We start from the raw sequence: 15914 nt of genomic DNA, 5'->3' as shown, positions 1-15914 counted from the left end.
TCAGGCTATGCTAAATTTGCCTTTGGATAAGTTCCTATTCAAAGCTGAGGTTTTTTTCTCATTTGATATGAACAGTTTTTCAGTTATTAAAAACACAGCTTTTTGTCTGAATGATCAAAAAAATGATCTGGTGAATAAGTCAATACAATCATTAGAATACAAGATGTTTGCCTTTGGGGGCATCTGTAATCAGGCAGGTCAGATTTGCACCTAAATGCACATGTAAAACATAATAATGAAATAGTTTTTCCTGTCTCAACAGGCAGTAAATTATATTCTTCTGGAAACTAGGCATCTCACAGTGTAGTCCTTAACTAGGGTGTTCTCTTAATGGGCTGATACAGATAAAATAATATGGCCAGGAATGGGGCGCAGTGACTCACTCCTGTAATCCCAGCACTTTGGGAAGCTGAGGCAGGTGGATCACCTGAGGTCAGGGGTTCAAGACCAGCCTGGCCAACATGGTGAAACCCTGTCTCTACTAAAAATACAAAAATTAGCTGGGCGTGGTGGCAGGGGCCTGTAATCTTAGCTACTCTGGAGGCTGAGGCAGGAGAATTGCTGGAACCTGGGAGGCAGAGGTTGCAGTGAGCTAAGATCGTGCCATTGCACTCTAGCCCAGCCAACAACAGCGAGACTCCATCTCAAAAAAAAAAAAAAAAAAGAAAAAAAAAGAAAAAAGAAAAGAAAAAAAGAAAAGTGTGGCCAGGTGGGATGGTTCACACCTGTGATCCCAGGATTTTGAGAGACTGAGACGGGAGGATCCAGAAGTTCGAGGCCAGCCAGGACAACGTAGTGAGACCCCTGTCTCTAAAATATTTTAAAATTAGTTGGGCTATGATCGTGTACTACACTGCAGTCTGGGTGACACTGCATGCCTTTGGGGGGATATGTTTTGGGTAAGCGAGGCAAAATTTTATAAATTTTCACTTTTATGTTCAACCTTTGGGGTTACTTACCCACCACTCTATCAAGTAAGTAATGAAGGGTGGTTATGTTCAATATTAAGTAACTACATCTATTTTGTTTTTAGCATTTACTGATAATACAACTTCAGTATTCTAAGATATTGGCAGCTATGCTAGGCTTGGTTGTTACTGAGCAACTACTGCCTAGATACTCAAGGAATCCCTACAGGCTGGGGAAAGGAAGCTTGATATCACTTGCCTAGATGTGGTTGTGATTTCAAATGGCTTTTTTCATGCTTTTAAAGAATAAATTCCTGTTAGTTTGAGTGACATTTGGTGATGATGATAGTGTTTATGGAACCTATTTTCATAAGTCGTATTTTTGGTCTATTATTTTCTAGTAACTAGTCTTTAATCCACTCATGGACATGCAATAGTTCAAATGTTGTTATTCATCTCTGTACCTAGTGCTGAAGCTGATGATTATATAATCTTTGTAAACATTTGCTTGTGCAGGAGAAAATCATTGGTGATATGCTACCAATGAATTTGTGTTCTTTAAGTTGTGTTCTTTAAATAACTTGTAAAGCACTAGCAAGTCATAAAATTTCTGGATTATATTTAAAGTATATATAGCATTGTTTTAGGATGTAAAATCATGTGTGTGTCACATTTCAATTCTTTTTTTATTTTTTTGAGACAAGGTCTTGCTCTGTCACCCAGACTGGAGTGCAGTGGTGCGATCATAGCTCACTGCAGCCTCAACCTCCCAGGCTCGGCGATCCCACTCCAGCCTCCTGAGTAGCTGGCACTATAGGCACATACCACCACACCTGGCTAATTTTGTTTTTTATTTTTTATTTTTTAGACAGTCTCGCTCTGCTGCCTAGGCTGTAGTGCAGTGGCATGATCTCAGCTCACTACAACTTCCACCTTCCAGTTGAAGCAATTCTCCTGTCTCAGCCTTCCGAGTAGCTGGGACTACAGGTGCCCGCCACCACGCCCGGCTAATTTTTGTATTTTTAGTAAAGATGGGGTTTCACCATGTTAACCAGGCTGGTCTCAAACTCCTGACCTCAGGTGATCGGCCCGTCTCGGACTCCCAAGGTGCTGGGATTACAGAATTTTTGAACATACTTTTATCACGAAAGATTTTTTGATAAATCAGTGAATCTCAGGCCTGGCTGCACATTATCATCTCTTGGGAAGTATTTTTATTTTTATTTTTTTTGAGATGGAGTTTTGCTTTTGTTGCCCAGGCTGGAGAACAATGGCGTGATCTCCAGTCACTGCAACCTCCGCCTTCCGGTTCAAGCAATTCTCCTGCCTCAGCCTCCCAAATAGTTGAGACTACAAGTGTGTGCCACCACGCCTGGCTAATTTTGTATTTTTAGTAGAGACAGGGTTTCACCATGTTGGTCAGACTGGTCTTGAACTCCTGACCTCAAGTGATCCGCCTGCCTTGGCCTCCCAAAGTGCTGGGATTACAGGGTTGAGCCACCGTGCCCTGTCAGAAGTATTTTTACTTTATTTTTATTTTTTTGAGATGGAGTCTCACTCTGTCACCCAGGCTGGAGTGTAGTGGCGCAATCTTGGCTCACAGCAACCTCTGCCTCCTGGGTTCAAGCAATTTTCCTGCCTCAGCCTCCCAAGTAGCTGAGTCTACAGGCACCTGCCACCATGCCCAGCTAATTTTTGTATTTTTAGTAGAGATGAGGTTTCACCATTTGATCAGGCTGGTCTCAAAGTCCTGACTTCAGGTGATCCGCCTACCTCAGCCACCCAAGGTGCTGGGATTACAGGCATGAGCCACCATGCCCAGCCAGAGTATTTTTAAAATATGGACACAGAACCCGACTTTAGACCAATTGAACTGAAATATCTGAAGGTGGTGCCCAGACCATGTGGTTTTATAAAGCATCCCAGGCAATTATGAGGCACAGTAAAGGCTGAAAACTTTTATAAAGGAACATTGTCTAATCATTAGGTCCGTAAAGGAAGTGGCAACTGCTATTTGTATCAAGGAACACTCTTCCTATAGGGATGAAAACATTAAAAGAGCATTGTGTCAGGAGGAATCATTGGTTAAAAGGGCAACTGATTGCACGGCAGCAATAGTAAATAAAGAAAACTCCTTTATTTGTCCTTTCAAATTCCGATTCATATTACCAAATAACACATTAGAGGTAGAATGGCTGGGGGAGGGGGGATTGAGGGATGGGAGAAGGATGGATGAAGGGAACAGCAGAAAATGAAGCAGACAGAGCATGGGATCAGGAGCTAGGGCAGCTGGGGACAATGACATTTCCAAGGGCAGACGCCCAGGGTCAGGGAGAGTAAGCAAGAGAAAACAGCTGGCGATCGGGCACTGGGGCTCATGCCTGTAACCCCAGCACTTTGGGAGGCAGAAGTGGGAGGATCCCCTGAGGCCAGGAGTTTGAGAGCAGCCTGGGTAATCTAGTGAGACTCCATCTCTTACAAAAAAATTAAAAAGTAAGCCAGATTTGGTGGTGGGCACCTGTAGTCTTAGCTATTTAGGAGGCTGAGGTGGGAGGATTGTCGAGTCCAAGAGTTCGATGCTGCAGTGAGCTATGATTGCAACAGAGTGAGAACCCATCTCTAAAAAACCCAAAAACAACAGGTGGTTTTGCAGCCAGCTAGGGAGGATAGTGCCAGAGGAAACTGGCAGCAAGCCAGAGATGAGGGCTAGCAGTGTGGTTAGAGGCTGCGAGGAACTATGCAGGAGCAGAAGAGTGGGCAAGAAAAGCCACGGCCCTCATCCTGAAGGAACTGGAGTCAAGGGCAGTTGTCAGAACAATGCCTTGGCCTCAGAAAGAGATGGAGACTCAGCTTCCCAGACTGGAGCTTGAACATAAGGACTTAATCCCATGGTATCAGTCCTCTCCTTTGGAGACAGCCAGGGCCAGAGTGAGCTGAACGGCAAAACGGAGAAAGCTAAACCCAGAAATCCCTAAATATCCTCTCACCCGGAACATGCCTGGGCCCAGAGCCTGCAGGGGGAGTAGAAAGAGATTCACTTTCCGGCTCTTGTCGGGGCACCACCCTGGAGAGCACGGTTTCAACAAAGACAGCCTCCACCCAGGGGCCGACGCTCACACAGCCTTCTCTTTCTGTAGAGCCATTGGCAAGTCCAGTTTCCCACCATGATGCACAGCTCTTGAGATGAAGAAACGTGGCACACACATGTCTGCTGACCTTCTCTGAGATCGAGGAGGTGCTAGGGTTTGTTGGCTTGAAGAAATAAGTGTTTGCACCTGACTTTCATCTCTGAACTCATAACCGAAGAAAAGTCAAACTCCCGTCATCAGGGAGTGAGTTACTCAGAGGAGATGCTGGCTTTAGAATGTCCGCTCCTGTGAGACCCAGAGAAGCCCTGACTGAAACTCACCCTGGATATGAAAGAAAAAGCTCAGTGATGCTGACAGTCAATTGGTGTAACTTGATGAGCCGAAATCCCCCGCAATGGGGAAAACAGAGTCGTACAAAGACGAGAGGGAGAGAGGGAAGGTGAGTCAGTCAGCCTGTTATTCCTAAGTTGGGTTGTATGTCAGAATCACTCACAACATTCTTAAAAACACAGATTCTTAGCCGGGCATGGTGGTGCGTGCCTGTAATCTCAGCTACTTGGGAGGCTGGGGCAGAAGAATCACTTGAACCCAGGAGGCGGAGGTTGCAGTGCGCTAAGACTGTGCCACTGCACTCCAGCCTGGCGACAGAGCGAGACTCTGTCTCAAAAAAAAAAAAAAAAAAAAAAACAAAAACATCCAGGGGCCTAGCCTATGAGACTCCGATGCAGCTGGTGGATTTCGGCCAGGACACAGTGGATCTATTTTAAAAAGCTCCTGGTTGGGCTGGGAGTGGTGGCTCACGCCTGTAATCCCAGCACTTTGGGAGGCGGAGGCGGGTGGATCATCTGAGGTCACAAGTTCGAGACCAGCCTGGCCAATATGGTGAAACCCCATCTCTATTATAAATACAAAAACTAGCTGGGTGTGGTGGTGGGTGTCTGTAATCCCAGCTACTCGGGAGGCTGAGGCAGGAGAATCACTTGAACCTGGGAGGTGGAGGTTGCAGTGAGCCAAGATTACACCATTGCACTCTAGCCTGGGTGACAGAGTGAGACTCCATCTCAGGAAAAAAAAAAAAGACTGGGTGCAGTGGCTCACGACTGTAATCCCTGCACTTTGAGAGACTGAGGCGGTGGATGATCACCTGAGGTCAAGAGATTGAGACCAGCCTGGCTTACATGGTGAAACCCCATCTCTAATAAAAATATAAAAAAGTTAGCCAGGCATGGTGGTGGGCACCTGTAATCACAGCTACTCAGGAGGCTGAGGCAGGAGAATTGCTTGAACCCAGGAGATGGAGGTTGCAGTACGCCGACATGGTCCCACTGCCCTCCAGCCTGGGCAACAGAGTGAGATTCTGTCTAAAAAAAAAAAAACCCTGGTTGGAAATAGTGTGGAGATTATAAAAATAGAACTACCATACCTGCGCTCATATGTTTATTGCAGCACTATTCACAATAGCAGAGTCATGGAATCAACCTAAGGGTCCATCAGTGGAGGATTGGCTAAAGAAAATGCACTCTAAATACACAACAGAATACTATTCAGGCATAAAAAAGAATAAAACAATGTCTTTTGCAGCAACATGGATGGAACTGGAGTCCATTATCTTAAGTGAAACAACTCAGAAACAGAAAGACATTGCATGTTCTCACTTATAAGTGGGAGCTAAATAATGTGGACCCAGGGACATAGAATGTGAAATAATAGATGCTGGAGACTTGGAGGTGTAAGAGGGTGGGAGGGGGTGGATGAGGGGAGGTTGCTTGGTGGATATAGAGCGTGTTCTAGTGATGGATGCATTGAAGGCCTAGCTTCACCACAACGTGGTATATAAATGTAGCAAAACTGTACATGTACCCCATGAATAAAAAATTTGATATAAACAATTAAATTAAATATGGGGCCAGGTGCAGTGGCTCACGCCTGTAATCCCAGCACTTTGGGAGGCCGAGGCGGGTGGATCATGAGGTCAGGAGTTTGAGACCAGCCTGGACAATATGGTGAAACCCTGTCTCTACTAAAAAATACAAAAATTAGCCAGGCATGGTGGCACATGCCTGTAGTCCCAGCTACTTGGGAGGCTGAGGCAGGAGAATCACTGGAACCCGGGAGGTGGAGTTGCAGTGAGCTGAGATCGTGCTACTACACTCCAGCCTGGGCAACAGAGTGAGACTCTGTCTCAAAAACATAAAAAACAATTAAATATGAAACAAACAAACAAAAATAAAAAACCGAAAAGCTCCCCAGTGCTTCTGGGGCATACACAGCAGGTTAGGGAGCTAGAAACACTATCTGTTGGTTGGTTTTGCCCTGTTCCTCTCACCCTGGGCGGCCTTGAGCAGCACAGCCTGGCTCCGAGGGTGAAGACTTGCCACAGTCCCAGGCTGGGGTGATGACAAGGCCCCCTGGGGCCGCTGAGAGTCACTGTCTTGTTCCCTACATCTTCTACAGGGCTGGCTCTGTGTTCTCTCTGCTTGGGCAAGGCTATGTGGGTTCCCAGGGCAGCCAGCAGAATCTGTCCTTGGAAGAGGCATGAAACTCTAATCTCAACTGGTTCTGTTCCATCTTCCTGGTTCTTGGCCTCAGCTCAAGAATTCAAGGGTTGGTGGTGGAGGAGGCTCCTTTCTGCTCTGCATCTGGGGATGAATGGCCATTGCCCAGCAAGGCAAGGGGAGGAGTCTAGGGGGAGGTCAGGCTCTGAGAAAGAGAGAGAGACAGCGCACAAGAGAGAATGAATTAATCCGTTAGGACCATTAACATTTTAGCACAGACTAATTGACCAGATGAGGTCTTTCCTTCCAAGGGTACAGATAGGTCTTTGAGAGTCACAAAGACCCTAGAAAGGCCTGGAAACTCCCCTGTCTGCAACAAGGGGTGAGAATGGGCCAGGCGTGTTGGCTCATGTCTGTAACTCCAGCAATTCAGGAAGCTGAGGTGGGAGGATTGTTTGAACCCAGGAGTTTGAGACCAGCCTGGGTAATATAGCAAGACCTTGTCTTAAAAAAAAAAAAAAAAAAAAAAAAATTAGGCTGGGCGCGGTGGCTCACGCCTGTAATCCCAGCACTTTGGGAGGCCAACAAGGGTGGATCACGAGGTCAGGAGATCGAGACCATCCTGGCTAACACGGTGAAACCCCGTCTCCACTAAAAATACAAAAAATTAGCCAGGCGTCGTGGCGGGTGCCTATAGTCCCAGCTACTCGGGAGGCTGAGGCAGGAGAGTGGTGTGAACCCGGGAGATGGAGCTTGCAGTGAGCTGAGATCATGCCACTGTACTCCAGCCTGGGGGACAGAGCAAGACTCCGTCTCAAAAAAAAAAAATTTGTGGGGTGTAGTGGCACAGGCCTGTAGTCCCAGCTAACTCAGGAGGCTGAGGTGGGAGGATTGCTTGAGCCTGGAGGTCAAGGCTGCAGTGAGCCATGATCATACCACTACCCTCCAGCCTGGGCAAGAGAGTGAGACCCTATCTCAAAAAAAAAAAAAGAAAAAGAAAAAAAAAATGGGGGCAGATGGTCTCCAAGCCCTTTCCTGCTCTGGCATTTGCTTGTGAATACTGATTGCTCTCTGACACGTGCCAGACACTCTTCTAGGCACAGGAGATACACATGGTGAGCAGGACAGATGAGGCTCAGCTCTGATGGGGCTCACATCCTAGTGCTCACCATCGAAGCTGCCTGAGGAAGGAAGCCTTGAGGCTGGGTCACCTTGGAGCCTACCACCAGGCGCTGGATAAGATACAAGACAAGCATCTTTTCCTTTTTGTCATTCTCAGGGCTGTCTCTGAGCTGGACCAGCCAAAACCCGCGTGGGAGCAGATGCAGAGATGGACAATGTCACTCTCCCATACCTGAGTGCAGCCACCCAGGGGGAGGCAGGGGTGGGGTGGGGGGACGTTCGTAAGGTTTCAGCCCAGTGGGTGTGGCTGACCCTGAGTGCCTGTGTACTTCAGACACTGGTTCTGGGGTCATAGGAGCAGGCCGTTAGCATCGGGCTTAATAAAGGAGGCCAAAGCGTGGAGAGACACCCAAAGGCCTTAAAGGATTAAAAACAGGAAAAATATATATGAATCAGGGGCTGGGTTTGCATTTCATAGACTGGTAATGTTATGCCAAAGGTTTGGGCTTTGGATTTGTAAAGTGTTGGATTCAATGAGAAGAATCTGTCTTTGGCTTTTGTTGTACAGGAAACTGAGACAGGCTAATATTGAAGGTGTAAAGGGAATGTACAAAGGATTCAAAAGGAGGCCAGGAAACCCAACAAGAAAGGAAAAGAAGAACCAATTAGTGTGTGTATATATATATATGGAAGCTAATTTTCATATGAGAAAGTGAGAGATTCTTACTTTAGAAACTGACAGTTACTAAGGGGCTGTGCTTAGTTATTTGCAGTTTCTCCCTGCCTCTCCCATGGAAAATTAATCAATTTCTCCTCCTTTTTCTCATTCCTCGCATGCCTTTGCTTTCACCTCTCCCCTGCCTCAATCCTGCAAATGCCAGAGTCCAAAAAACTATTATGCTGCTGGAGAGACCGCAAGGACAAAAGAGGAGACTATTTGAAAAACAAAGTCATGGACTCATACGACTGGAGAGGACCCAAAGCCTCCCCCAACCTTCCTCTCCTCCCCTCTGCCTGCTGCCAGATCGCACCTGACCCGCCCAGGAAAATGGGCCTCTTTGCTTTTTGAAGAACTCCAGAGGACAGCCCCTGATCTCCCTTGATAACTTATCCCAAGTCTGATATCCTCATTGGCAGAGATTATTTTCCAGCTTAAATCACTCGTGTGGAAGCCGAAGCTCATTTCCTTTTGTTCTGTCCTCGCTGGAGATGGTGAACAGCTGGTCTCCATTCTCGGAGGAATATCGCTTTAAACCTTGCAGGCCATTGTTAAGTGGCCTCTAGGCTTTCTCTCCTTCCGACTAAGAATCATAGCTTCTTTTCCCCATTCCTCATGGGTCCTATTTTCCAGCCCCTCTCACATCTTTGTTCTTTGAATGCGCTCAGGTTTTTCTAAGATATTCCCCTTTGGAAGATGTTTGAAGGAAAACAACAGAAGGGTCTTTAGATGTACTAAGTACTGGCAGTCCCTCTCACCTTACCATAAGCCTTGCTGTTTCCACTGGTTGAGTGGCTTCTGGGGCTTTGCCTTCCTGGGGCCAGGCTGTGACTGAGGACCAAGCAGCCTGTCCTGTGTTTAGCTCATTGGCTTGACCACAGGCCAGTGCTGTCCCAAAGAGCAGGAGGCCCCAGCACAGCTGGGGACTTACCTGAACTGAAACCCGTGTCTGACATTTGTACAGCTCTCAAATACTCACCAAACAGAATCGTCAGCCTGGGCAACAGAGTGAGGCCCCGTCTCTAAAAAAATAGTAATTAGCTGGGAGTGGTGGCACACACTTGTGGTTCTAGCTATTTGGGAGGCTGAGGTGGGAGGATCACGTGAGCCCAGGAGCTCAAGGCTGCAGTGAGCTATGACTGAGCCACTGCACTCCAGCATGGGGAAGAGAGCAAGACCCTATCTCTAAATAAATAAATAAATAAATAGCCTATTGTCTCATTCAGAAGAAAAAATTAAGTTCAGCAAAATCTGATGGTTATGTTGAAATCAGCGATGGCTTGTGTTCTTTGGCTTATTAGGTGGGTAGGGGGAGGTGGAGACTGAAGTAAGGAGGAACTGGGATGCCGTAGGATGTAAGCTTCAGGCTCCAGGTGGAAGACTGGGGATGGATAAGTGTGAAGGCCTGTGGGGTGGTTACAGGAACAGATGTTCAAACAGAAATGAAGGAATCTGCTTGCCAGATGTTGGGACAATGGGCTGATGGAAGCTATAAGGGAAAGACTTACAAAGAGGCAGATATAAAAAGGGATAACTGTGTGGCACAGAATCATACATACCAGAGGCTGGGAAGGAGGTGTGGGTGGGTGGGGAAAGGGGGAAGAGAGCTTGATGAATGGGTAGGAACATGCAGTTAGGCAGAAGAAACAAGTTCTAATGTTTGATAGTAGAGTAGGGTGACCATAGCCAGCAACAAAGGATAGTATATTTCAAAGCAGATAGAAGAGAGGACTTGAAATATTTCCAACACATAGAAATGATAAATACTCGGCCGGGTGCGGTGGCTCATGCCTGTAATCCCAGCACTTTGGGAGGCTGAGGCGGGTGGATTGCCTGAGGTTAGAAGTTCAAGACCAGCCTGGCCAACATGGTGAATCCATATCTCTACTAAAAATACAAAAATTAGCTGGGTGTGGTGGCGTACGCCTGTAATCCCAGCTACTCAGGAGGCTGAGGCAGGAGAATCACTTGAACCCGGGAGGCAGAGGTTGTAGTGAACCAAGATCATGCCATTGCACTTCAGCCTGAGCAACAGAGCAAGACTCCACCTCAAAAAATAAACAAATAAATAAAAACAGATAAATACTCAAGGTGATGGGTGATGGAGTTGTTCACCTCTCTACACATTCTATGTATATAGCAAATACATGTACCCCATAAACATGTAAAATATTATGTATCAATAGGAAAAAATGTGAAAGAGGGAGAGAGGAGTCGGGGATATATATATATATATATATATATATATATAGAGAGAGAGAGAGAGAGAGAGAGAGAGAGAGAGGGGGTTTAAGGCAAGATCTGAGATCCTGGGATATCACCTGTGAGGATGTAATATTAATTAATTAATAATCTGGTTTGCCTGAAAGTGAGGGTAAGAAGGACTGAAGGACCCATGCAGAAAGACTTTTGCTTCGTCCAAGACCAAAAAGTTGAGAAAGAACTTTACTTGTAGGCTGAGGAGTCTGCAAAAGTGGAGCTAGAAAGTCAAACTGGGCCAGGTATGGTGGCTCATGCCTGTAATCCCAGCACTTTGGGAGGGTGAGGCAGGAGGCTTGCTTTAGCCCAGGAGTTTCGACTTTATAGTGAGCTGTGATGGCATAACTGAACTCCAACCTGGGTGACAAAGCAAGACCGGTCTCTATAAAAATTTCTTTTAAAAAAATTAGCCAGGTGTGGCTGGGCATGGTGGCTCAAGCCTGTAATCCCAGCACTGTGGGAGGCCGAGGTGGGTGGATCACCTGAGGTCAGGAGTTTGAGACCAGCCTGGCCAACATGGAGAAACCCCATCTCTACTAAAAATACAAAAATTAGCTAGGCTTGGTGGCACATGCCTGTAGTCTCAGCTACTCCGGAGGCTGAGGTAGGAGAATCTCTTGAACCCCGGAGGCGAAGATTGCAGTGAGCCAACGTCGTGTCACAGTACTCCAGCCTGGGTGATAGAGCAAGACTCTGCCTCAAAAAGAAAAAAAAAAAAAAAGCGGCCGGGCGCGGTGGCTCACGCCTGTAATCCCAGCACTTTGGCAGGCCGAGACGGGCGGATCACAAGGTCAGGAGATCGAGACCATCCTGGCTAACACAGTGAAACCCCGTCTCTACTAAAAATACAAAAAAAATTAGCCGGGCGCAGTGGCGGGCGCCTGTAGTCCCAGCTACTCAGGAGGCTGAGGCAGGAGAATGGCATGAATCTGGGGGGCGGAGGTTGCAGTGAGCCAAGATCGCGCCACTGCACTCCAGCCTGGGCGACAGAGCGAGACTCTGTCTCAAAAAAAAAAAAAAATTAGCTAGGTGCAGTGGTGTGTGCCTGTAGTCCCAGCTACTCAGGAGGCTGAGGTGGGAGATCCCTTGAGCCCAGGAGTCTGTGGTTATACTGAGCTATGATTGCACTTCTGCAGTCCAGTCTGGGTGACAGAGCAAGAATCTATCTCAAAAAAAAAGAAAGAAAGAAAGTCAGTCAAACTGAAGCTAACTCAGGTTGACAACATCAGTCAACTTAGTTCAAGCATTGACATACCATATTGATGTGCACCTTACCTCATGACTATGAGAGATATGACTACAAAGTAAGGTAATTAAAAAAAGGGAACATAAAGAGTCGTTAATAGTTGTCACCCTTAAAGCAGTCACGTTGGGTTGTTTGTTCAAACAATGCAGAGATTTCTACAACTCCTCTTTTGTTTTTTTTTTTCTAAGCCTACAGCATAGACAGACATTCATCCATCTCTTTTGGTTTTGTTTTGTTTTTGTTTTTGTTTATTGAGACAGAGTCTCATTCTGTTGCCCAGGTTGGAGTGCAGTGGCATGATCTTGGCTCACCACAACCTCTGCCTCCTGGGTTGAAGCCATTTTCCTGCCTCAGCCTCCCAAGTAGCTGGGATTACAGGCGCCTGCCACCACGACCGGGTAATTTTATTTTATTTTATTTTATTTTTTTTTAGTAGAGACGCGGTTTCACCATGTTGGCCAGACTGTTCTCAAACTCCTGAATTCAGGTGATCTACCCGCCTTGGCCTCCCAAAATGCTGGGATTACAGGGGTGAGCCTCCGCTCCCAGCCTCATCCATCTTTAATGGTGGAGAATCTTCATTTTCTAAAGGTGTATTTGATTTTGAGGAACAGTTAGTAGTTGGGAGCCAAGACTGAGGAAGAGGCGAGTGATCAGGCTGGGAAGGGTTAAGGAAAAACCAGAGCCAGACAGTAAAGGAATGAAACAGATTTTATTTTATTTTATTTTATTTATTTTCTTATTTTTGAGACTGAGTCTCACTCTGTTGTGTGGGCTGGAGTGCAATGGTGCGATCTCGTTCGCTGCAACCTCTGCCTTCTAGGTTCAAGTGATTCTGCTGCCTCAGCTTCCCGAGTAGCTGGGATTACAGGCACCTGCCACCATGCCTGGCTAATTTTTGTATTTTTAGTAGAGACTGGCTTTCATCATGCTGGCCAGGCTAGTCTCAAACTCCCGACCTCAGGTGATCTGCCTGCTTTGGCCTCCCAAAGTGCTGGGATTACAGGCGTAAGCCACTGCACCTGGCCAACAGATTTTATTTATTTTTATTTTCGAGACAGAATCTTGCTCTGTCACCCAGGCTGGAGTGCAGTGGCACAGTCTCAGCTCACTGCAACCTCTGCCTCCTGGCTTCCCGCAATTCTCCTGCCTCAGCCTCCTGAGTAGCTGGGATTACAGGCACCTGCCACCATGCCCAACTAATTTTTGTATTTTTAGTAGAGAGGGGGTTTCACCATGTTGACCAGGCTGGTTTCAAACTCTTGGCGTCAGAAGATCTGCCCACCTAGGCCTCCCAAAGTGCTGGGATTACAGGTGTGAACCACCATGCCTGGCGGAAACAGATTTTAATGAGAAACTATTGCAATAGGGGAAAAGACTTCAGTACAGAATGGGCTTCCGTTCTGAGCACAGCGTGGGGGATTCATAGCCAAGGAGTAGGGTGGAGATCAGGGGATGAAAAATTCCTAGGAAGAAGCATCAGGGGTTGGGGGATTCTGGCTAAACCAATTCGACAGAATCCTTCCTTCCAGATAATCAGACACCACTTGGTGATGGAGGTGGCGATGAGAAATTTGATCAGATATAGAGGGATTCTTGCTTAACTGACACAGCAGAAGTTTTGCTAAAATTAGGTGATGCAAAGACAGACACAGAAATCCAAAGGCTCAGAGGGCTCTCATCAAAGTTTGGTCAAGGAGAGTGTCTTGTCAGAAGCACTCACTGTTGTTTTTCAAGAGTACTTCACAGAGGTACACTTTGATGGAGCCTTAAACTAGAATTTTCTCTTTTTGCAATGCTGAGAATCTATCAAATACTTTGCAATTTCTACAGAAGTTTGATGAACTTTTTGACCTCAAGGAGTGAATTCTGCATGAACAATATCAGGGACATCAAAGAAACAAATCAATTGTGTCGTGGGTGTGATTTTGATGCGTGGGCTCCATGGTTTCTCCCAGGCTTTGAAGAGCTCTACTGCAGGTGCTGACTCTTGTTCCCAGGTCATTTTGGAAACAATGTGGTTCGCTGACACTTACTCTGTTCCTCAAGATTGTACCATTTGCTCAGCTTTCCTTAAAAGATAAGGACAAGAGATACATCCATCTTTGCTATTTCTATTACTCAAAAATGTGTGGTGCAGTCTTTACATTTAAGTTGTCCCAAAGGAAGAGTTTGTTTCTTTATCTAAATTGAACTCTTCAGCCTTCCTTCTCCCAGGCAATCACCAGTGTGAATTAGCCCAACTGCTGACCACTTAACCATTTTATTGAACCTGTGGGTGAATGGATCACTACATATTCACCAAAGTGCATTCCTTACCTAACTTTAAACCTTTTGTTTTGGCTTTAAATGACTGTTCTGGAACAAGTTTCATGTTCTCTCTAGATGTATCATTTGCAGATTAATTGCATTTAGAATATAATATTCTTTGCACGAATGATTCTTTTATATATATATAATACAGAAATAAAATGTTTGATAGGCGCAGGCTGCGGCGCCGCGACTCCTGCGGTGGACGTCTGCCCTCAGTTTGAGGGCTTCGCGCGGCGTTTCCTGTTCCCTCCTCTGCAGCTCGGGCCTTTGGCCTGATCCAGCCCCCATGGCTTCAGAAGAGCTACAGAAAGATCTAGAAGAGGTAAAGGTGTTGCTGGAAAAGGCTACTAGGAAAAGAGTACGTGATGCCCTTACGGCTGAAAAATCCAAGATTGAGACAGAAATCAAGAACAAGATGCAACAGAAATCACAGAAGAAAGCAGAACTTCTTGATAATGAAAAACTAGCTGCTGTGGTTGCTCCCATTACAACGGGCTATAAGGTGAAAAGCAGTAATTATGGATGGGATCAGTCAGATAAGTTTGTGAAAATCTACATTACTTTAAGTGGAGTGCATCAAGTTCCCACTGAGAATGTGCAGGTGCATTTCACAGAGAGGTCATTTGATCTTTTGGTAAATAATCTAAATGGGAAGAGTTACTCCATGATTGTGAACAATCTCTTGAAACCCATCTCTGTGGAAGGCAGTTCAAAAAAAGTCAAGACTGATACAGTTCTTATATTGTGTAGAAAGAAAGTGAAAAACACAAGGTGGGATTACCTGACCCAGCTTGAAAAAGAGTGCAAAGAAAAAGAGAAGCCCTCCTATGACACTGAAACAGATTCTAGTGAGGGATTGATGAATGTTCTAAAGAAAATTTATGAAGATGGAGATGATGATACGAAGAGAACCATTGATAAAGCCTGGGTGGAATCAAGAGAGAAGCAATCCAAAGGAGACACAGAATTTTGAGACTTTGAGGTCCTTTTGGGAACTGTGATGTGATGTGGAAATACTGATGTTTCCAGTAAGGGAATATTGGTGAGCTGCATATATAAATTTGACAGATAGCTATTTACATAGCCTTCTAAGTAAAGGCAGTGAATTCTCCATTTCTACTGGAGGATTTATTTAAATAAAATATGCTTATTAAACACTCCTGCAAAGATGGTTTTATTAGTACCCTGGACATTTTGTTCAAGGAAGGGTTATAGTTGCATTCTCATGTGAAATATAAAAAGCAAGTCTTGCCCAATAAAAGAAAAAGTTTGATAAAATTTATTGATCACAATTTCTTTTTTTATTGTTAAACTTAAATAAATTTTATTAGTATAAATTTATGGAGTCTCACGCCTGTAATCCCAGCACTTTGGGAGGCTGAGGCGGGTGGATCACCTGGGGTCAGGGGTTTGAGACCAGCCTGGCCAACATGATAAAACCCCATCTCTACCGAAAATAGAAAATTAGTCTGGCATGGTGGTGGGTGCCTGTAATCCCAGCTACTTGGGAGGCTGAGGCAGGAGAATTGCTTGAACTTTGGAGGCAGAATTTGCAGTGAGCCGACATCACGCCACTACACTCCAGCCTGGGCGACAGAGTGAGACTCCATTTCTTTTTTTTTTTTTTTTTTTTTTTTTGAGACGGAGTCTCTCTCTGCCACCCAGGCTGGAGTGCAGTGGCCGGATCTCAGCTCACTGCAAGCTCCGCCTCCCGGGTTCACGCCACTCTCCTGCCTCAGCCTCCTGAGTACCTGGGACTACAGG

At 45.8% G+C, this 15914-nt stretch overlaps 1 protein-coding gene across 1 annotated transcript; it reads left to right on the top strand.

Moving 5' to 3' along the window:
* The first annotated feature begins 14406 nt into the window (after positions 1–14406).
* LOC102142027 (calcyclin-binding protein-like) lies at positions 14407–15307 on the top strand. The gene has a single exon (XM_005564771.5). It carries the CDS (start codon positions 14437–14439, stop codon positions 15121–15123), a length of 687 nt encoding a protein of 228 aa, XP_005564828.3. The 5' UTR covers positions 14407–14436; the 3' UTR covers positions 15124–15307.
* Positions 15308–15914: the final 607 nt, after the last annotated feature.

This window comes from Macaca fascicularis, chromosome 9 (genome assembly GCF_037993035.2).
Source record: "Macaca fascicularis isolate 582-1 chromosome 9, T2T-MFA8v1.1".
In the NCBI taxonomy this organism is placed as follows: domain Eukaryota; kingdom Metazoa; phylum Chordata; class Mammalia; order Primates; family Cercopithecidae; genus Macaca; species Macaca fascicularis.
Note: the sequence above shows the minus strand (reverse complement) of the source record. Positions and strands in the feature narration are given on the sequence as shown.

What these genes read in the sequence shown, in the direction of transcription:
- LOC102142027 (XM_005564771.5), top strand. Translation starts at nt 14,437, where the DNA reads ATGGCTTCAGAAGAGCTACAGAAAGATCTAGAAGAGGTAAAGGTGTTG.